Source organism: Equus przewalskii, chromosome 5 (genome assembly GCF_037783145.1).
Source record: "Equus przewalskii isolate Varuska chromosome 5, EquPr2, whole genome shotgun sequence".
NCBI classification, from domain to species: Eukaryota; Metazoa; Chordata; class Mammalia; order Perissodactyla; family Equidae; genus Equus; species Equus przewalskii.
Window position 1 is genome coordinate 27,088,447 of NC_091835.1, and position 19,331 is coordinate 27,107,777.

Below are 19,331 nucleotides of genomic sequence, written 5' to 3' on the forward strand. Positions count from 1 at the left end.
TGGTAGAAAAATGAGAAGAAATTGCTGTTATGCAGGTTAGAGGGACAGTCACAGGGACGCAGAGGATGCAGTGGGAGGTGAGCCCTCATTCGATTGGAGTTCCACCAGGAGCTCAGACAGGCAACGGGCGTCTGTTCTGTCCTGAAGCTGCTGATCCACCTCAGACGATGATGGTGCCGAGCTTGCACGTTGGAATTGCAGGGCCCCCAACGCAAGAGTCGAAACAGAGTAGCATCGAAAGTCGCAGAAGGACCAGCACGGAGTGATGCAAGAATCAACCCGCCAATAGGCAGAGAGAAAAAGAACAGCCAGGGCGGATGGCGGCTCGGCTCCGAGGGGGTGACTCGAGGAGCTGAATAAAGGGCCACTTGGTGCACGAGCGGCTGCAGCAAAGGCCCAGAAGAGTCGGTTGCCAGAGGGGTGGAAGCGGTGGTTCTAGAACCTGGAGATGAGTTGTCCACCACGTGCCATGCCCGTCAGCTGGGGGCCACAGCGCGCCGGCCTTCCACGTGGCCAAGAGGGGCTTTGAGCTCTTCCATCTGCCCAGGGTCGGGTGGTGGAGGCCCCAGTGGCCCCAGACGTGCAGACGTTGCGGGGGCCCCTATCAGGGGAGGTGGCGTTCCTTGGCTGGGCCCCCCTTTCTCCTGGGACGGACTCTGTGATCACCTGGGGACAGCTTCCTTTCCCAGCACCTCCAGAGCCGTTAGGGACACAGGTGCTGGGGGATGAGGCCCTGCGGCCGCCAGGCAGCTGTGGGCACTGAGCTTCCTGCAGGGGTGTCGGAAGCCAAGGTGGTCTTGGTCTCGCTGGGTCAGAGCCTGTTTGTCTCGTTAACACTGACGGGCGCTTCATGGCTCCCATCCTACTCGACTGCCTGTCAACAGCACGCAGAGAAACCCGCTCCCTGGGCCTGCCAGCTGGCGAGCTCCTGGGTCAGGGTGCCCGAGCCACACTGCCCATCGGACAGGATGCGCTGCCCACCATATCCGGCAACCTGGGGCTTTAATAGGAGGGGCAAGATCCACGCCTCCACGTGGCCCCTGTCCCGAGGACGACGGCTGCCCATAGGGGTTCTCCTTAGTCTCCCCTTGGCATCCTCCCCCCTGGGCTCGGCCCCTCCCTACTCTGCTGGACTAGTGGCCGGTTCTTTCCTCGCTCCACTTCTTCTCGTTGCCCCCGAGACACTGCTGCCACACGTGCCCTCGTGGTGGAAGCTCGCAAACAAGAAAACGAGAAGGTGAGAGAAGTCACATGCACAAAACATGGCGCACAGGATTCCTTCCACGCAAAGCTCAAAGCAGTAAAACGACACGATCGTGTTTGGGGGCGCGTCACGGGTGGATGGGGTCCCCAGCTGGGCGGGGGGAGCTGCTGAGGCTGGGGAGGGGCACGTGGAGGGCTTTGCGGGGGGGCTGGATGCCTTCAGGTGCTGAACTAAGACCGCAGGATAATTTGTGAAGCTGTGCGTTATGTTTTAGGCATTTTACATAAACGTTGCACATTTCTAGCCAATAAAAAGTTTGGAAACCACCCCTCCCCAGAAACCACGGGCAAATTTGCAATGGTACAGGGGCCTGCCTGGTGGCGCAGCTGTTAAGTTCGTACACTCCGCTTTGGTGGCCTGGGGTTCGCGGTTCGGATCCCGGATGCGGACATGGCATCGCTTGGCAAGCCATGCTGTGGCAAGCGTCCCACATACAAAATAGAGGAAGACGGGCATAGATGTTAGCTCAGGGCTAGTATTCCTCAGCAAAAAGAGGAGGATTGGTGGCAGATGTTAGCTTAGGGCTAGTCTTCCTCAAAAGAAAAATTTGCAATGGTATATGTTCAATAAAGTCCCTCACGGCCATGTTTGTAATGGCAAAGAATTAGCAGCGGGCAGGTCAAGGACAGAGGCAGGGCCAGCAGATGATGGCTCGGCCGTAGACCTGAGAATATCAGTGGTCACAGGGGTGAGGATGGAACACTGTCCATGACACGCTGTGCAGTAAAAAAATAGTGGCTATAGGATAAGATGTGCACATGGTTTCCTATTTCTGAAAAATAAATACGAACATTTATACATACGTGTGTGTGGAACAGTGCATGGATGACAGCAGGCCAAAGATGATTATGGGTGATTTCATCTATTGTATTTTTTTTCCTTTTTATTTACCTGTTTGTTTCTCATCCTAAAATGAAAACCTATTGCTTGCGTAATAAAAAACATTCAGAAGGATACGAAAAAAGGCCTGTTTCTCGTTTCTGCGAGACAAGCCCGGTTGTCATGGAGACTGCACGGTTGTCAAGGCAGCGATTGGCTGGCGGCACGGGATGCGGGAGCTTCCTGGGAGCCTGGAGCCGGCGCAGCTGCCAGACCGCACTGCGGAGCCCAGCGCCAGCATGGACGGGGCGGACGTGTGGGCCAGCACCTTAGCCCAGCTGATGGCCAAGAGGAAACCCCAGGACACCTGGGAGCTGCTGCCTGAGGAGAACCTGGCCTCGGGGCACATGGACAGCAGCGGTTTCCAGTACCGGCTGCGAGGGCTTTCGAGGTGCGGCTGTGGGGGGCCTCCTGCGGGGTCCTGGGAGGGCTGGGGGCTGAAGGCTGCTTGAGTGCTGGCCCTAGGTTGGCCCCGAGTGCCCAGGCCAGGCTGGGTGTGGCCCGGTGCTTGGGGGGCAGAGTGGGGTGCCTGTGTCGGCCTGGGCTTAGGCCCAACAGGTGGGTGAGCTGGGGCTCCTTCTCCCTCCTGGGAAGTGGGGGTGAAGGGGGCGCATCTGTTCAGGCCCTTTCAGCCCAGCGAGCTGAGATCCTGCCCGTGGTGCCGGCCACCCTGAGCCCAGTGGGGGCCCTGCCATGGTGGGGAGGGGGGACGCGGCCACCCACGCACGGACGCTTTGCTTGCTGCGACATCTCCTGGTTTCCATGGCAGGGCTGACGGGAACAGGTGATGGGCAGGTGCCTGCGGTCACCACCAGCCCTGCGCTGTAGAGGGGCCGGAGGGAAGGGGAAGCTGAGGGGTGCACAGAGTGGGCAGGGCCCCAGAGGAGGGGGAGTGGTCCCCAGCCCGGGCTGCAGGCAAGTGGGGGGCCACGGGTCACTACGTGAGACTTGCTCTTCGTCGTCATGACGACAGCCGGTGTCAATGCAGCGGGGACAGGCCTGAGCTGCAGGGGGCCACCCAGCCAAGCGTCCCCAGTCCCCGGGACCAGCAGGGAGGGGTGCTGTGGGGGGGAGGTGCCTCACAGACAGGTCACTGTGAGGGACTCCGCTGGCAGCTGCCCTTGGACACGGATGGCACAGGTGTCTGTGTCCGAAACCCCTGGGACCAGGTGTGCATTGGAGGCCTGGCCTTCTCAGGCGGTCAGAGGTAACAGGCCTCCGTGTGTCCGAGAAGCATCTTCAAAGATGTCACTGCGCCCGCGATGGTGAGATGAGGGCCACACACAATGTTCAGCTGGTTTTCAGTTTTCACAGACAGAAACACCAGCTGGTGGCTGGTCACCTGGTACAGACCCGCGCTCTCCAACACAGCAGCCGCCGGCCACATGCACCTGGGCAAGCGCTCCTTGATTGAATGTCCATAAAGCTGGAGGTCCCGCTCCTCGGGGCGCTGCCCGTGTCAGGCGCTCCCCGGCCACTTGTGGCTGCTGGCTGCTGGCCGGGCGCAGCTGGGACAATCCCACCGTCTGGGAAAGTTCCACTGACGGCTGAGGTGCTTCGTGGGGAAACACTCGATGACACCTCCCAGGCGTGCGGGTCCCCATGCACCTGTGCACGTGCAGAGTGGTCACTTGCCTTGGAGAGAGGGCCCAGCGGTGGCGCCCAGGGGACACCAGCACCTTCAGCCTCAGGGACCCGGCACATGGCTCCTCTTCTGTCTGGGGATGTGGCTTTCTCGCTCACATGTTCAAAGCCAGCATGCACACACCCCGTCATCGTGGACTCTCTGGCCCCTCACTGCTTCTCTGTCCCCCGAGATCTCCCCATCACCCAGCCTTGCACAACAGGGAGCCCCCGACTTCATCTCCCCTGTCACCTTCTGTCCCTTGGGTGGGGCTCCTCTGTCCAAGCCCCCAACATCCTCTCCATAGCTCTTCCTCCCCCTACTGGTATCCATGGGCCTGTCTTTGGCTCTTGGTGACATTTCCTCAGGGCAATTATGCCCAGAGTCACAAAGGGTCAGAAAAGCAGCGGCTGCAGCAGCAAGCACAGAGGGACCCCTTAAGTGTGTCCGTCCAGGCTCTACCACCAAGTGGGTTTTGGCACTAAACTGATGAAAAGGCACTTGCTTTTCAGCTTTTCAGATTACGGGTTGCAGGTAGGGTGTGCACCAGTATCCGTCCCTTGGCGGACGGGCGCTTGGGGTTATGGAGCCGTGCTGGGCCCGGGGAATCAGAAGGGCGGCCCCCTCCCCTTCCGCTCACTGCTGCCTCTCTCCTCCGCAGGCTCCAGTGTGGCCGCTGCCAGTGGGGCTGGTCCTCGGCCCATGTGCACATCCTCTTCCACATGTGGTGGGACGAGGACAGCCGGCTGGGGCTGGTGAAGATGCGTATCTGGGGCCAGCGGTGCAGGCTGTGCCCGCCGGGCACGCAGGGAGACTGCCACGTGAGCCTCCTGAACGTCAGGCTCTTCCTCAGCAAGCTGGTCCTGTTCATCCTGCAGGAGTGCTACCGGGAGGGCCTCAGCTCTGACCAGTGCCCCGAGATCTGCTTCGGCGAGCGCTGTGAGGCCTGCGACCTGGGAGTCTGCTTCTTCCAGAAGCCCCCAGACCCTGCCTGGGGGCCCGAGGTCAAGAGCCCCAGCACCATCAAGGGCAGGTACACCTTGTTCACCAGCAGCAACACAGCTGCCATTGCCTCTGGGAAGCAGCTGCTCACGCTGAGCAGTGGCCCTGTGGTGGACCGCTCCCGGGGCTACACTCCCAACTCCATCAGCATCCCCCTCTCCGTGTCCGACTTCATCAGGAACCCCCTCTCCGAGAGCAGCAACTTCTTCAGGGAGGATGACGACATCGTCACTGTCCCCTTCTCCCTGGTGGGTGTGGGCAGGGACAAGGGGCCTGTCGCTGATGCCAAGGGCCGTGTCCGCCCCGGAGAGGGCTCCCCGGCTGCGGCCGACCCCAGAGGGCCGCTCATCATTGGCAAGGGCTCCATCTACCTGCCCGCCCCGTCCGCAGCCACGCCCAAGGGCAGAGGCATCCCGGTGAACATGAGGGGCCCCGTCTTCCACGGCAGAGGCCTCCTCATCAGCAGCATCAAGCCCTTCGAGCTCAAAGGGTTCATTTTCAAAGGCCGGGGCCGCCTCTCCAGCCCTGTTGGTGTCGACGAGGGCCAGGGCCCCGTGTCTGGCAGCGAGGGCCCCACCGCTGCTGAAAATAACTCACGGCTGGTGTCCTACATCTTTGGCCTCATGGATGATGGAGAAGGCTCCATCACCTTCCCCCTGTCCTTGATCGACATCGTCCGAAGTGAAGCCCCCTTCAGCGACATTGATGGCTGCGTCAGCTTCCCCTTCATCTTTACTGACCTGGGCAAAGGCAAGGGTTCTTCCGCTGACATCCCCAAGGGTGAAGGGAAGGAAGATGGTGACAAGGGCCCCATCACCGCTGCTCGTGAGCCCCTCATGGTGACCACTGCCCGTGTCCCTGTCTCCATTAGCCGGGGCTCCATCACCGTTCCCTTCTCAGTCTTCAGGATCATAGAACGCATAAGCCACGGCTACACGGCTAGTGGCCCCCAAAGCAATGGCCTTGCCGCCCGGGGCTACTCCAAGCGCAGGAGGCTGCCGCGGCCCCGGCTCGGCAAGTACGGCTCTGGGTCCAGTGAGGATGAGGACTTCTGCTGTGGAGACAGCTGCTGCCGGCCACGTTTTGATCCCTACGAAGAAGTCTGGATCTGGGCTTCCATGACCGTCTGCATCCTCTGGATCATGTACCTGTATAAGTTCAGCCCTGACAACTTCCAGCCACGAATGTGAAGCGTGACGCCTCCCTTCGAGGTCCCCACGTCGCCCCCTCCTGCAGGGCCGCCCAGGCGACAGAGTGAAGTGCCCCCCTGCCCCTGCCAGCAAGTCCCCCGCCTGCCAGAGCTGAGGCCTCTGGGTGTCGGCGCCCCGGCCCTCTCCTCCGCCACCTGCTTCCGTGTCCTGCTCCTGACGTGAGTGGTGGTTCCGTGGACGTTCACGCTGTGACTGTTCACCCAGCTGTCCGTGTGTCCGGGCGCTTTCTGTATTGTGTTACACTCCAATAAAATAAAAGTTAAAAGGAAAAAGCCACATGGCGCTCTCGGGCTGAGCTGGAGCCGCCTCCTAAGAGAAGGTCGCGAGGTGGGAGGGCCTGGTGGGTGGTCCCTTGGCTCAGCTCTCCCCTGTGGTCCATGGGCCCCTCACGCCCGGCACTTCTTCCCCTGGGTGCCTTCTGACTCCTGGCTGTGGTGATGGGACAGGAGGCTCAGGACAACCTGTGCCATTGTGGCTCGAATCAACACCCCTGCCGTGTGGACTCTTGGGATTTTCCAGGACGGGTCACTTGCCATGCTCCTCGCCCACTCTGGAAAAAGATTTTTAAGCCTCTCCCCTCCCTCCTGCCCTCCCTCCCAACATCCATCTTTTTTTTTTTTTTTTTAAAGATTGGCACCTGAGCTAACATCTGTTGCCAATCTTCTTTTTCTTCCTTCTTCTTCCCAAAGCCCCCCAGTACATAGTTGTATATTCTAGTTGTAGGTCCTTCTAGTTGTGGTATGTGGGACACCGCCTCAGCATGGCCTAATGAGCGGTGCCATGTCTGCGCCCAGGATCTGAACCAGTGAAACCCGGGGCCACCGAAGTGGAGCCCATGAACTTAACCACTCAGCCGTGAGGCCAGCCCCCAACATTCATCTTTACTGAAGATGTCAAACCCCAGAGATAAGAAGGCAGGCCCAGCCACAGGGGAAGGAGCAGTGGGAGGGGGCGGGAGGCCACCCAGCAGTGGGCAGATTGTGTTCACAGCTGCTGTGACCATTGACAAGTACAGCACTGTTCCAGCTTAAGAAATGTGGTCCGTGCTTCTGTCAGAAAACCCTTGCGCCCCTCATAATCAAACTTCGGATTTCAATCTCAAAAGACTGCAGTGTCCATTTCCAGGGGGCAGGGGGTATTGGGCCATGTGGGTCCAGCCAGGTGGGGGCAGGACAGTGGGCACAGCTGTTGGGCCACCCAGCCCTCCTCTCCAGGTAGGGCCTGGCCCCCGGGGCCCCCGGGAGGCTGGGAGTTGTCTGGAGAGACCCTGGGTCTGAGACGGGGTGACCGGGGCTGGGGGAGAGGGTTTGGGGAAGCCTTGCCCTGGGGGGAGGGGTGGGTGTATGGAAACCTTCCTCCAGGGCTCTCTGTCCAGCCGGGCCAGGGCGTTTCTGGAAGATTCCACCCTCAGCCTGACCTGGCTCCTATGGGTGTGTGGGAAGGCACAGGGACTCTGCTGGTGGGATCGAGGAGGTGGAGATGGGGCTTCAAATGTCAGCACCAGGACTCATGACCCAGCCCCGCATGCCTGCCCACCGGGACCAAACAGACACCGGGATCCAGAAGGTTCCATCCTACACGAAGGCCAAGCCTCCAGGGCACACAGCCTGGAGACCTCAGCCAGCCTGGGCAGTGCCCTCACTCACACCATGGGCCCCAGGGAAGACCTAAACCCAGACTCTCCAGGGACCCGTCTACACTGGGCCAGACCCTCCCTCTTGGGACAGGACCCATCTCCCACCCTCAGCGTCCTGTCTACACCGTGTGAAGACCTAACTTGGTGGTCTCCCTGGTGAGGAGGGGTGTGTCTGATCAGAAGGCAGGCTCTCCCGCGGCTGCACCCGGTCACCGTCACGGTCCCCTGGGCCGGTGAGCTCCCCGCTCCCTGCAATCGGTCTTGGGAGGGAGGGCGGGGGCAGCAGCGCCCCACACTCAGACATGGCTTCTCTCCGGACCCTGCCGAGGTCGCGGGGCCCCTAGCTACGGAAGCCATTCCTGGGGGCGGGGTCGGGAACCCTGCAAGCCCTCTCCAGCCGGCAGGGATCCGGCCCCCAGCACCTTCCGGATGGAGCCCGCCCCGCCCCCTGCAGGGACCCGGCCCCCAGGACCCTCCATATGGGCCCCTCCCCCGACCCCCGCCGCCTGGAGCCCTTTCTGATTGAGCGGCAGCGAGGCCGGTCCGCCCCACCCCCCGCGGGCCGGGGACAGGAGGGGGCTGCCCCGAGATGCCGCCCGCCCCCGCAGCGGATCCCGGCCCCTGCGGTCCCTCCCGACCCCCGCCCCGCGCTGTCCGGCGCCGCCCCCGTGTGGCCGCTGGCTGTCGCGCAGCCCTGCGACGGCCCTGCTGCTGTTCCTCTGTTTGATCAGACGGTTTCATTAAAACCCTGCAGACCCCACCCATCAGCAGCAGCAACAGCGTTAGTTTTCACGAGTAGTTAAATCTCGTTGAAGAGTTTCTTCTCCGCCTCATGCTGCAGTATCTTTACCGCTGGACAATGACAAAATGGGATTTTGTGTATTGTCTTTAAAGCTCAAAATAACTAGTAACAGATTCATTCAACAAACAGTGGAGGCTGTCCGACGCCCCCAGACGTCGGCCCTGCAGTCAGCCAGCCCCAGCTGTGTGGGATTTTTCGCTTCCCCATGATGCCCAGGACCCACATGGCTGCGCCTGGGGAAAGCCAGAGGATGTTGCTTGTAAACACCAGAAACTCCCGAAAATGACATGCTGACTATAGAGAAAGAGGAAAACAGGGAAGTGGATGGAAGAAGTTAGACTGGCGATCCCACGATCCTAGGCAGGGCCCCTCCCTCATTGGCTGGTCCATCCTCCCCCTCCTCTGTGCAGCCTCAGGGATGGGGGATGTGCAGGGTGGAGGACGTCCCCTCCCCTGAGGCTGTGTGAACCCTGGGCTGGGGGCCCTGGGGCAGGAGCCGAGGGGATGGCCATGCGTGTGACAGGGCTGGAGCCTGGTCCAGGCGGGACACCATTGCAGCCTGACCGAGAGACGCTGTTTCATTTTCCCTTATTGAGCTGCATTTGAAACATGGCTATTTAGTAAGCAGAGTTTATTACTCTGTTATGAGACTCTGCATCTGGCCAGTGCTTCTGACGACAAGATGGTTCTATTTCTGTGCCTCCAGTGGGTCTTGTCACTGCATTGTGACCTAACAGATGTGTGGTGGCACCTCAGTGTGACCTAATGGACGTGTGGTGACATCTCAATGTGGCTTTAATCTGCGTGTCCTTCATGACCCATGATGGCGAGCATCCTTCCATGGGCTTGCTGGCCACCTGTTTACCTTCACTTTTGAAATGTCTCTGGTCTTGGTAAATGTTCCCTGAACCCTTGAAAATGCTGTGTCTTCTGCAGTTTTTGGATGAAACGCTCTGCGATGTTAGTGAGGTCCAGTGGGCCAACAGTGTTCTAAATCTTCTCCATCCTTTCTGGCTTTCGTCTCCTGGTCCTGCCGGGTGCTGAGAGAGGCATGTGAAACCGCCAGCTGGGAACGTGGGTCTGTCTTGTTCCCTTTGTTCTGTTCTCACTTCCTATTCTGAACCTCTGCTACTGGGGTCACAAGTATTTTGGGTTTTTCTGTCTTGCTGACTCCTTTGTCCTGATGGGTGGCCCCTCTGTGTCTCCTGCCATGCTGATGGTCTGGTATCTGTATTCCAGGGCACCCTTCTCATGCACAGGGTTGCATGGAATAGCTTTTCCTATCCTTTCAACATTTAACCTCTTTTAAGCATAGCCGGGTCTTGGGGGGTCTTTCTCGGTTTGACAGTGTCTGCCTTTCGTTCGGGTGTCCCTCTGTCTACCTTACACATAACCCGCCGGACGGTGGTCTCCTAGGGTGCCCCCTTCCCGTCTGTCCTCTGATTGTCTCATCTCAGCCTCTGCTCTTCAATTGTCCTGTTTTTTTGAGTCTCTGTTCCTCGACGCTTGTTTTTCTTAGGTTAACTGAATCTTTTTGGTATTCATTTTAATTTCTCTGTGGGCCCGTTAGCTCGGCCTCTCTGTGTCATTTAATCTTGGAAGCTATTCTAGGTATTACAACGTGCATCGTTAGTTACGGCAGTCTATTGGCCACTTCACAACAATGCAGGGATCTGGTGACACTGTCATTCCCGTAACCGCCGTCCTTGGTGCTGTTGTTACGTGTTTCACTTCTACGCCTGCTGTACACTCTCTAACTGTGAGAAATTGGGTGCCACGGGATGGGTTCTCTGGGAAGCCGACGCTGAGATGGAGCTGGGAGCGTGAGTACTTTATTGGAGGCAGCACCTGAGAAAGGAGGGGAGGGGCGGGATTGGGCAGGGAGCTGTCAGACATGATGCTCAGTCACTGTCGGGCTGCTTGGGGACGGCTCCGCCTCGTAAAGCAGTTTTTTCTCTGCCCATTTGCTCCCTCTCCTTTGTCTCTGGGGTTCCACGTGCGACAATCAGTTGACATGTCCGCCCAGGTAGCCCTGAGGCTCTGCTCCTCTTTCGTTTTGTCTTCCTCTTCTCTGGGCTGGATAGTTCCTATTCATCTCCTTGCTCACGAGACCTTTTTCTGCTCTTGAGACCCTCCAGTGAATCGCTCCTTTCAGACACTGTGTTCTCTCGTTCTGGACTTTCCATCAGGTTGTTTGATAGAGTTTCTGTCCCTACTGAGATTCCCCACGACATCCTCGGGGCCCTGGCACTGTTGACAGTGGCTGCGTTGACGTGTTCGTCTGGAGCCCACGAGGCATCTCTGGGTCTGCTTCTCCTGATCTGTCTTTCTTGTCTTGAGTATGGCCACTTCTTCTGCTTCCTTCCTTCTTCCCACGTCTGCTCTTTTGCTCTAAGATTTGTGTGAGAAGTGTACCTAGAGGGCCCGGCAGAGTGCCCTGGTGTATGCCTCATTGGTGCTGCCCTGGCGGCAGCCGGGATTGAGGACTGAGGAGCAACTTCTGTCAGGCCCTTGAGTTTGCCTGTGGCAGGCAGGTATGGAGGCCTGGTCTGTTGCTTTGGGTCCGTTTTTGTTCCATTTGGTCCCGTTGTGGCCTTTCCTCTCATTCCTAAGGCCTGGCCTTCTGGGGTCTCAGCTTGTGCTTGTGATGCCCTGGAGGACCCCACTTGGATCAGGGTGGAGGGGGGGGCGGAACGCAGCATCTCCCTTCTCTGCTCTTCGCTGGGCCTCAGGCCTCTTGCTCTGCCTCTGTGGAAGGCAGCCTCAGACAAGGATGCTCAGTGGCCCCTCAGATTCTGGGAGCAACTGCAACCCTGGACGCTGGTCTGTGTCCTCGTCTCAGAGAGATCAGGATTCACCTTGGGCCCCACCTCCAGGGTCGGGGAAACGTCCCCAGGTAGAAAGCCAGCTGACATGGCCTGTGGCTCACAGTAGCTCTGCCTGCCATGCAACGCCTGAAAACAGTTGTCCCTGTATCTGTCCAATTTTATAGCTGTTTGTGGCAGGAGGGCACGTCTAGTACCGGTCACTCTGCCATGGCCAGAAGTGGAAGTGTCCTACCTGGTAACCAAGGGCCTGCAGGTGGGGACAGGGCAGAGAGGACACGCTTGCTCCGAGCGTTGGACAGTAAACACTACCACTTGCTGGGGCACCGACAGCAGAATTCAAACCTGGAATTGCTGTAAACCAGGGAACAGGCAGTGCATGTTGCAGGACACGCAGACCAACCAGCCCCTCCCTGAGTGCAAGGTGTTGTGGCCAGCGTACCCCGCCAGATGCCGCTGATTAAAGAGCTCAGGAGAGGAAGGCAGACGACGCCTCCGTGCGCTCCCTCCTGCAGCCCCCTCGGCTTTGGGAGGAACTGGATCACGGAGCGTGTTTCACGGAGGCCTCTCCAGCTTTGAAAGCTGTGCTGTGAGCAGCACAGCCTGGGTGTGGAGCAGGCAATCATGCACCTGGAGTTCGAGGATTTGACCTGCTCACAGCTGCAGGTGGAGCTTGTCCGGGACAGGCGTCCTGGGGCAGAAGGGGCTGCAGGCCATGGAGGAGCTGTGCTGGTGGCTTCCCGCAGGCTGATCTTAATGAAGAGACCTCAGAGAGATGAGATAAACCTGTACCCGGGGCAGGTAACAGAAATCAAGCCTTCCCAGGTATCCTGTGAAGAGCAGTGACTCACTCAATGACCAGATACTCCCAAAAGGTCCTAACTTAGGTCACCGGTCCATTATCTTGTCCACACTGTGTTCTGACTCCTGATTCCACAGATCCAGTTGCCCCAGGGGCGGGGGCATTCACACCTGCTGGTTCCCCTGGGGGCATTCACACCTGCTGGCTCTCCTGGGGGCATTCATACCTGGGGGCATTCACACCTGGGGGTTCTCTCTCTCATGCGCTTGCTCCTGTGTGATACCCCTGACAACCCCATGAATTAGAAGTCAGGGCACCTCTGAACTGGAATTGACTTGAGAAAGCTCCCGGGGGCCGGGGGGTGGGGGTGGGGAATGGAGCTCTTTTCTGTGGTCTGCACACAGGAAGTGGCCCTGTGTGTTCGTGGGGGCTGCTCCACAGCAGCCTTGCACATCTGGCTCTGGGAACCACAAGGCCCTACACTGTCGATTCATCTCTTAACTCCAGTGGGCGCCGGATACAGTTCAAGCCCCAGCTTTTGTGTTCTTCCACAGCATCTTGTCCTGATGTCTCATCGTGAATAAGTCTATCAGATCTCCTCTTGGGGGTGAGGCTGGGTGGAGACGGCAGATCTGCACGGTGGAGAAAAGAGAAGAAGGCCAGCACAGTGGCATTGAGGAATCCAGGGAGCTCCTGGCCAACTTGGCCTGAGTCTTGCATTTCAGATGAAAAAAGGAAAACTGTGGTGAGTTTGTAGGGAAGAAATACAAGGTTTGCTGTTGTTGGCGAAGGCGGGAGTCAGACTTAATCCTTGGGGTGAGCACGTCTCATGAGGCTTGGCTGTCACACTCACGGAACTATGAAAAATGGCCATTGTGTTTTCTTCCCTCTGTGCACAAGAAGAGTTGCTTGTGTTGATGGGTTTTCCGCAAATGTGCTTCTGCTTCTATTCCCCCTGAATTATGAGCCATGCCAGCTTGTGTGTAACAAATGGGCTTTACTGAGCACAAACACACTGGCCATGGAGCATCTTCCAGAGACAGGGACATCCCAGAATCATGGCCAGCGGCGCCTCCTCCTGTCCCCATGGCTACTTTGGTGTCTGTTATCAGCATCCAGACCTCTGCAGCTAGCAGCACAGCCTCCCCACTCAGCCACATGTTGGCCATCTTCTGAGTGACATTTCGCAGATCCAGTTTATTTTCTCTGGTTCCTGTTTCAGATCTGAGCCTAGAAGGGTGGCAGAATTCGTTTCCACTTTCTTTGCTCTCTCAAGGCCATTTTTTCTTCTCTTTTTACACAGCCGCGTTATTTAAATTCTCTCCATCTGGTGGATTTTAACTCGTTTCCCCACCTAGGGGACAGTACGGATGAAGTGCACCAGTTGTTATAGGTTTTAGTTTTTATGCCACTATAACAAATCACCACAAACGTGGCGGTTTAAAAGAGCACATTTATTGTCTCCGGTTCTGGAGCACGAGGTGTGAAATGGGCTCACTGGCTAAACCAGGGTGTCAGCGGGGTTCCTTCGGGACCTCCAGTGAGAATCCTTTTTGTGCCTTTTCCAGCTGCGAGGTTCTGCTGCACCCCTTGGCTCAGGGCCCCTCCAGTCTCTGCTTCTGTCCTGTATCTTCCCTGACTCCCACCCTTCTGCCTCCCTCCTTTTCCCCAGTGTTAGTGAGATAGAGTTGACACATAACATTGTGTAGTTCAAGGGGTACAGTGTACTGATTTGATACATGTGTTGTTGCAAAATGATTCCACGATAAGGTTAGGTAACACCTCCATCATCTCACATAGTTACCATTTTTTTGTGTGTGAAGATAACATTTAAGATTTATTCTCTTAGTAACTTGCAAGCACACGTTACAGTATTAACAATTAACTGTAGTCACCGTGCTGTACCTTACACGCCCAGAACTCATTCCTCTTCTACTGGAAGTTTGTACCCACTGACCAGCATCTCCCTGTTTCCCCTCCCCCAGCCCTTGCAACCACCGTTCGCCTTGCTGTTTCTATCAATTAGTTTTTTTCAGATTACACATATAAGTGAGATCAAACAGAATTTATCTTTCTGCGTCTGGCGTATTTCACTTAGCATAATACCTTCAAAGTCCATCCTTGTTGTTGCAAATGGCAGGATTTCCTTCTTACTCAAGGCTGAATAGTGTTACATTATATATATATATCTTTCTTTATCCTTTCATCCGTCTACAGACACTTAGATTGTTTCTCTGTCTTGGCTGTTGTGGATGATGCTGCAATAAACACGGGAATGCACATATCTCTCTGTGACCTCCCTCCCTCTTATAAGGACACTTGTGATGACATCGGGCCCACCTGGATAACCCAGGGTAATCCTCCATTGCAAGATCTGTAACTTAATCACATCTGTGAGGTCGCTTTGCTATGAAGGTCACATACTCACAGGGTCTGGGGATCAGGACCTGGATATCTATGGCAGGCGCGGGGGTGGGGAGTGGTACTATTCTGCCCACTGCAGTACAGATCAGCTAGCCCAGAACAACTAGCATCTCACAAAACACTGAATTCTGCAACAAATTTTTGTTTTCCCTGGGTCGAGAAAAGTCTATTTATGGCCCTCAGTTTAGTCCTGGACTGGATTCAGATTTATCGTTTCCAGGATGTCACCTGGATGGAACCATGCGGAATGGGTGCATCTTTATATTGCTTCTGCCTTCTTCCTCTATGCATGCCCTTCCTGAGACCACGCCTGCCTTCTACTCTAGCGATGGTGAAGGGACTGTAGTGACTGCCAGGCTGTGCTCCCAGGTCCCCTTTGAGGACCCGTTCTCCAGGGCTGTCCCTCTGCCGTCATCCCTCTCAGACAACTGCCCTGGGCTGGATTTTGCCCTTTGCTCAGGAGGAAAGGCCCCCGGCCCTTTACTCACCTGGATGCGTCTGCAGGGCCCTGTTCACAGGGCTTGCTGGGTCCCTGAGGGGACTGACCACAGCCCCACTTCTCTCTCTGCCCAGTCCTGCCTGCCTCACGTCTTCCACTTGGCCCCAAGAGTGCCCCCCAAAAGTGCCCTGCACTGTGCTCTGACATGGCCTGCTGTCTGCCCCCTGAAATCCCACCGCCCGGCTGGCAACCAGGACCCATCCCTGCTGGGCATTTCCATCCCAGGACAAGGGGACCCTACAACTGTTCACCATGGGCTGGGATCCGGGCAGGGGTGTTGGTGGGCAACAGACCAGGGGAGAGGAGGGAAAATGAATATGGGGACAGTAGGATTGGTGGCTGATGTGGGACAATGATGACTGGAGAGAGATAACACCATGTGTGAAGGTGGGGAGGAGCCTGAGCAGAGAAAACCAAGGATGGTTCTCTAGCCTGGCGGGTGTGCAGGCTGGGGTCTGAGGCTCAGCCACATGGTCGCATGTATCAGCAGTTTGCTACTTTTTATTTCTGAATATTATTTTACTATCAAATATACCACAGTTTGTTTATTCATTTTCTCTTCTGCACATAATGAGCACACAATGAACTCAGAACAGTTTGTTGTTCCAGACAGCAAGAGAGCTTTCAAGGATTAATGGAGTTCTGTCAAAAAGACAACAGGCCAATTTGAAAAAGGTCCCACTGGTCAAATCTGTGACACTTTGAGCATCAAAAAGAATGTTGCTCAGGGTTGACTGACTACATCTGACCTGTGTAAATCCACTATTCCATAATCGCTCTCACACGAGAGAAAGTTGGACATTAAACCAGCTCTTCCTGTTGAATATTGTTGGCCAAAGGAAACATTTAAGCATTATCCTGCTTCCTGCTTCCTGCTAGGCACCGAATGTCGGCAGAACCAGGGCACTCTGGTTGTGAGGAAAGACCCACTTTAAAAAGGAATGTTGGCTGATAATGAGGGAGGAGTGACAGCATTAGAAAACCATCCTTGTCAATCCCTGTTGAGAAGATTGATGAGGCCAAGGATAGAATCTGTGTTGAGACCGTCAGATGAGGGCCTGTGGGGACCCGGATACTCGTCTGGTTTCAGAGAGAGAGGGAGGCCGGTGGATCTGCACAGACATCACACCCGGCCTCACGGCGGAGCCCACGTGCGGGTCCTCTGTGAGAGGTGGCCCAGCCCAGTGTCCATCTTGAACATGTCCAGCCTTCAGAGTGAATTTCCATTCTTAAGGAACGAGAGAGGATAGAGGAGCAAACACAGCACAAGGCAGCACCCCCAGGTCAGAAGCGGGGCATCCGCGGGACAGCAGTCTCCTCGAGTCAGTCCGGGACGTCACCAGGTTCCCTGCATGGTCTTGTTCGGACAAACCTGTTGTCACAGGAACTTTTGGGCAACTGGGGACCTTTGAAGATGGACTCAATCTTGGCTGATGTGAAGGAATCTTTACGTATTGTCAAGTATGGTAATTTAATTTTGGCTAGGCAGGGAAAGGCTCTCATTTTGAAAAGACGCACTGAAAAAAAGGAGACAGGACACAGCCGGCGATGTCTAGGGACGCTGTCCACATTTAAGCTGCTCTGTTCTTGATTGAGTTTTCCTTTCTGCACCTTGGAGTGGAACTCAGACCCCAACACCAGACAGGCCTCCGCAGGGAGCAGCGGGTGCCGCCAGCTCTGCTCTCCCGCGAACTGTCATGGGTACCGCCCGCGATGACCCGCGTTGCCCGCGGCTTGCGCTGCAGAGAGCCATAGGCCGGCGCCTCGGGACGTGAGCCGGCTGCCCTGCTTTTCCCCGCCACAGCTCCCCAGGCCCTCTTCTGTAACTCCCAAGTCCAAATTGTCCTGAAAACTGGAAGCCTTTTTTGTAGCTCCCTTGGCAGCAAGACCTTCTCATGTCCCAGCGGGAGGAACCTCCCATGCGTTTTCCCAGCAGAAACACTGGGATGCCTGATGACAGGTGTTAGGGAACTTCTGGGATGTGCTCTGTGGTACCTTCCAGAAGTGGAGATATTCTGAGTCCCAAGTACATCTGAATAAGGGGTTGTGGTCCTCTGTTCTTCTTACTGATGAGGAAACCAAGGCACAGCGGGCTGAGGAGAGGCCCCGGCCACGCAGCCCTGAGTGGTCATCTGGGCAGTTTGCCTCCAGGGTGTGTTGTCCTAACTTCCCAACACTGTCTCAGTTATGAAAAACAAGGAGCCACAACTTCAGAGTTACTTTTAATATTCAGAGGTATATCGTTCTAGTCAACCATATTCAATTTGCCAAAATTTGGTGCGAGGTATGGAAAACCATTCAACCATTTAGCAGGACAGAAACGAACCAGCAAGCTGGCATCATCCTGTTGTTTGAAAATAAACGTCAGATCTGAGCAGCAAGACTGTTGTAGAGAAGCGTCAGCAAGCTCAGTAGATGGATCACAGGTACCCGTAATCTCAGTCCGGCAAGGCGCCTGTTGATGCAAATAATCCATAACCAGTCTATAAATCAAAATTGGGGGGAGTGGATTATAAGCCAGACCTGAGCACCATACAGCTGGCAGACTTCTTCCACAAAGGAACGGAGCGCTCCACAGAGGTGGGGGCGTATAGGGTGGTTATATACCCTCAAAGAGGATGTGTCACATATGATTGGAATGTCCCTTTCACAACAGTCATGAGGTTGCCCTGTCAGCACAGCGATTCACACAGAAATTGATAGACACAGCGGTTAGCAGGTCTGTGGTCTCGAGCTGGGTGGTCACAGCAGGTCAGCAATCAATTCCTAGTCTGGGGAGAGAGGCCTCATCCTTAAGGAAAGGCTGATGTGGGGGAAGTTATGTCTTTCTTTGTTTTAGAGGGCACTGTTCTTGTCTTTGAGGCATAGTAAATAGTTGAAGTGGATGTACAATGCATGCTCAACGGCCATTCAGGCCCTTTTGGGAAACACAAGGTCAGGCCGAATTAGTTTTATACCACATGGCTGCCTCGTATACTCTAATATATCCTATTGCTTGCCATTGATTTATCACGCCTCTCTCCACAGGAGAACTAGTGTGGCTGGCGCTCAGTGACCCACGGGAGGCGCACGGCACAGACCTGGTGTGAACGGGCTTTTGTGCCCGGCACAAAGGGCAGAAATGGCCCCGGGCGAGGGGAGAACTCTGTCTTGCTCTCAGGGCTCTGTCCCTGTGTCCAGGCAGCACCCAGGGACCCCGCGGCCACATCCCTACCCTTCCTCCTTCACTTGCCTCTCCCTTACCTACTCCAGGTCCCATGAGAGAGCAATGGTCTGAGCCACGTCCTCATTTCTCTGTGTCTCAGTTTCCTCTTCCCTAAGAGAAGGAATAGCTAATTCAGCCCCCGGAGCTGAGATTTCAGAAACACCCTCTCCACCCATGGCAAATTACTAGAGGGCCTGGTGTGAGGGGAGGGCTTGGGGCTCAGTCCTGGCTGCTTGTGGGGCCACTGGGGCTGGGGCCCTGCTCACCTCCTGCGAGGCCAGCCTGTCTTCTTCCCACTCTCTCCTCCTCACTGAGCGCCTTCCAACCTCGGAGTCCAGCTCAGCTTTGCCCCAAGAGAGATGGATGATAAAGACGGCAAAGCTGTGGTCTGCAAATTGCCTGGTGTTCATGCGATTTTGGCTTCTGCCGTTACTGGGATGGCGAATGGGTCACTGGAGAATAATGAGATCATGACAGGCAGCAAGGAGGGTGTGGCTGTTCTGGAAGGTTCTGCATAGCCTCACAATGGGACTGCTGCCTGAATGTGCCCTTTCACCCCAAACTGTCTGACCCAGGGCCTCAGTTTATTGGTGTTGGCGGTAACAATGTACTAAGTATGTCGTCAGATAAAATTACCCTCCGGCAGCTTGGGGCTTTGCGAGTATTAGCGAGTGACTTCTATTCTCCAGCTATTTTTAGGGCTATTATTTCCCCAGGGTGTTTATCAATGGAATCTCCTGAGTCACGGGCGATGACACACACCCTGGGGCAGGGGACCAAGGGAACTTGTGTTTATGGTCGGTCTAAAGGGGCGTCTGGCTTTTCTCCACTCGTTCATTTGGCAAGCCCCACAGCCATGCTCTGTGCAGGTTCCGGGCCTTTCCCCAGTCCGAGTGGTGAGCTCTGGAAATGCCCCATGAAGAGTCTGCGTTGGGCACAGAACACCACTTGGCTATCGGCATCACCATTTTTTTCTCTGGTTAACTCCCTGGAGAGCCGCCCACAGCCAGTGAAGCTGCGCTCATTCCCTCTCCGGGCCAACTTGATTGGACGGTCAAAACAAAACAGAGCCCAAAACCAGTAAGCAGTTAAGCCTGGAGAGATGATGCAAGATTCCAGAGGGGCCACAAGCTGGATACCAGCCCCCAAACCGGCAGT

General features: G+C 56.1%; 1 protein-coding gene and 1 long non-coding RNA gene across 2 annotated transcripts; one reads left to right on the plus strand and one right to left on the minus strand.

Moving 5' to 3' along the window:
• Positions 1-459: 459 nt before the first annotated feature.
• On the plus strand, positions 460-6,256 carry RTP5 (receptor transporter protein 5 (putative)). Its single transcript, XM_070618865.1, has 3 exons — positions 460-1,237; positions 2,214-2,534; positions 4,429-6,256. Exons 1-3 carry the CDS (start codon positions 726-728, stop codon positions 5,957-5,959), a joined length of 2,364 nt encoding a protein of 787 aa, XP_070474966.1. The 5' UTR covers positions 460-725; the 3' UTR covers positions 5,960-6,256.
• Positions 6,257-17,177: 10,921 nt separating this feature from the next.
• On the minus strand, positions 17,178-18,697 carry LOC103560348 (uncharacterized). The gene is made up of 3 exons (XR_547166.2): positions 18,440-18,697; positions 18,212-18,284; positions 17,178-17,423 (listed from the first exon to the last, which is right to left on the minus strand). It is a non-coding gene; the product is annotated as an uncharacterized lncRNA (long non-coding RNA).
• Between the last annotated feature and the right edge of the window lie 634 nt (positions 18,698-19,331).

Bases quoted from the DNA above. Each gene is read 5' to 3' on its own strand.
- RTP5 (XM_070618865.1), top strand. From the start codon at position 726: ATGAGGCCCTGCGGCCGCCAGGCAGCTGTGGGCACTGAGCTTCCTGCA. The intron at 1,238-2,213 runs GTGAGAGAAGTC...AAAAACATTCAG, and splicing joins GCAAACAAGAAAACGAGAAG to AAGGATACGAAAAAAGGCCT. The intron at 2,535-4,428 runs GTGCGGCTGTGG...TCTCCTCCGCAG, and splicing joins CGGCTGCGAGGGCTTTCGAG to GCTCCAGTGTGGCCGCTGCC.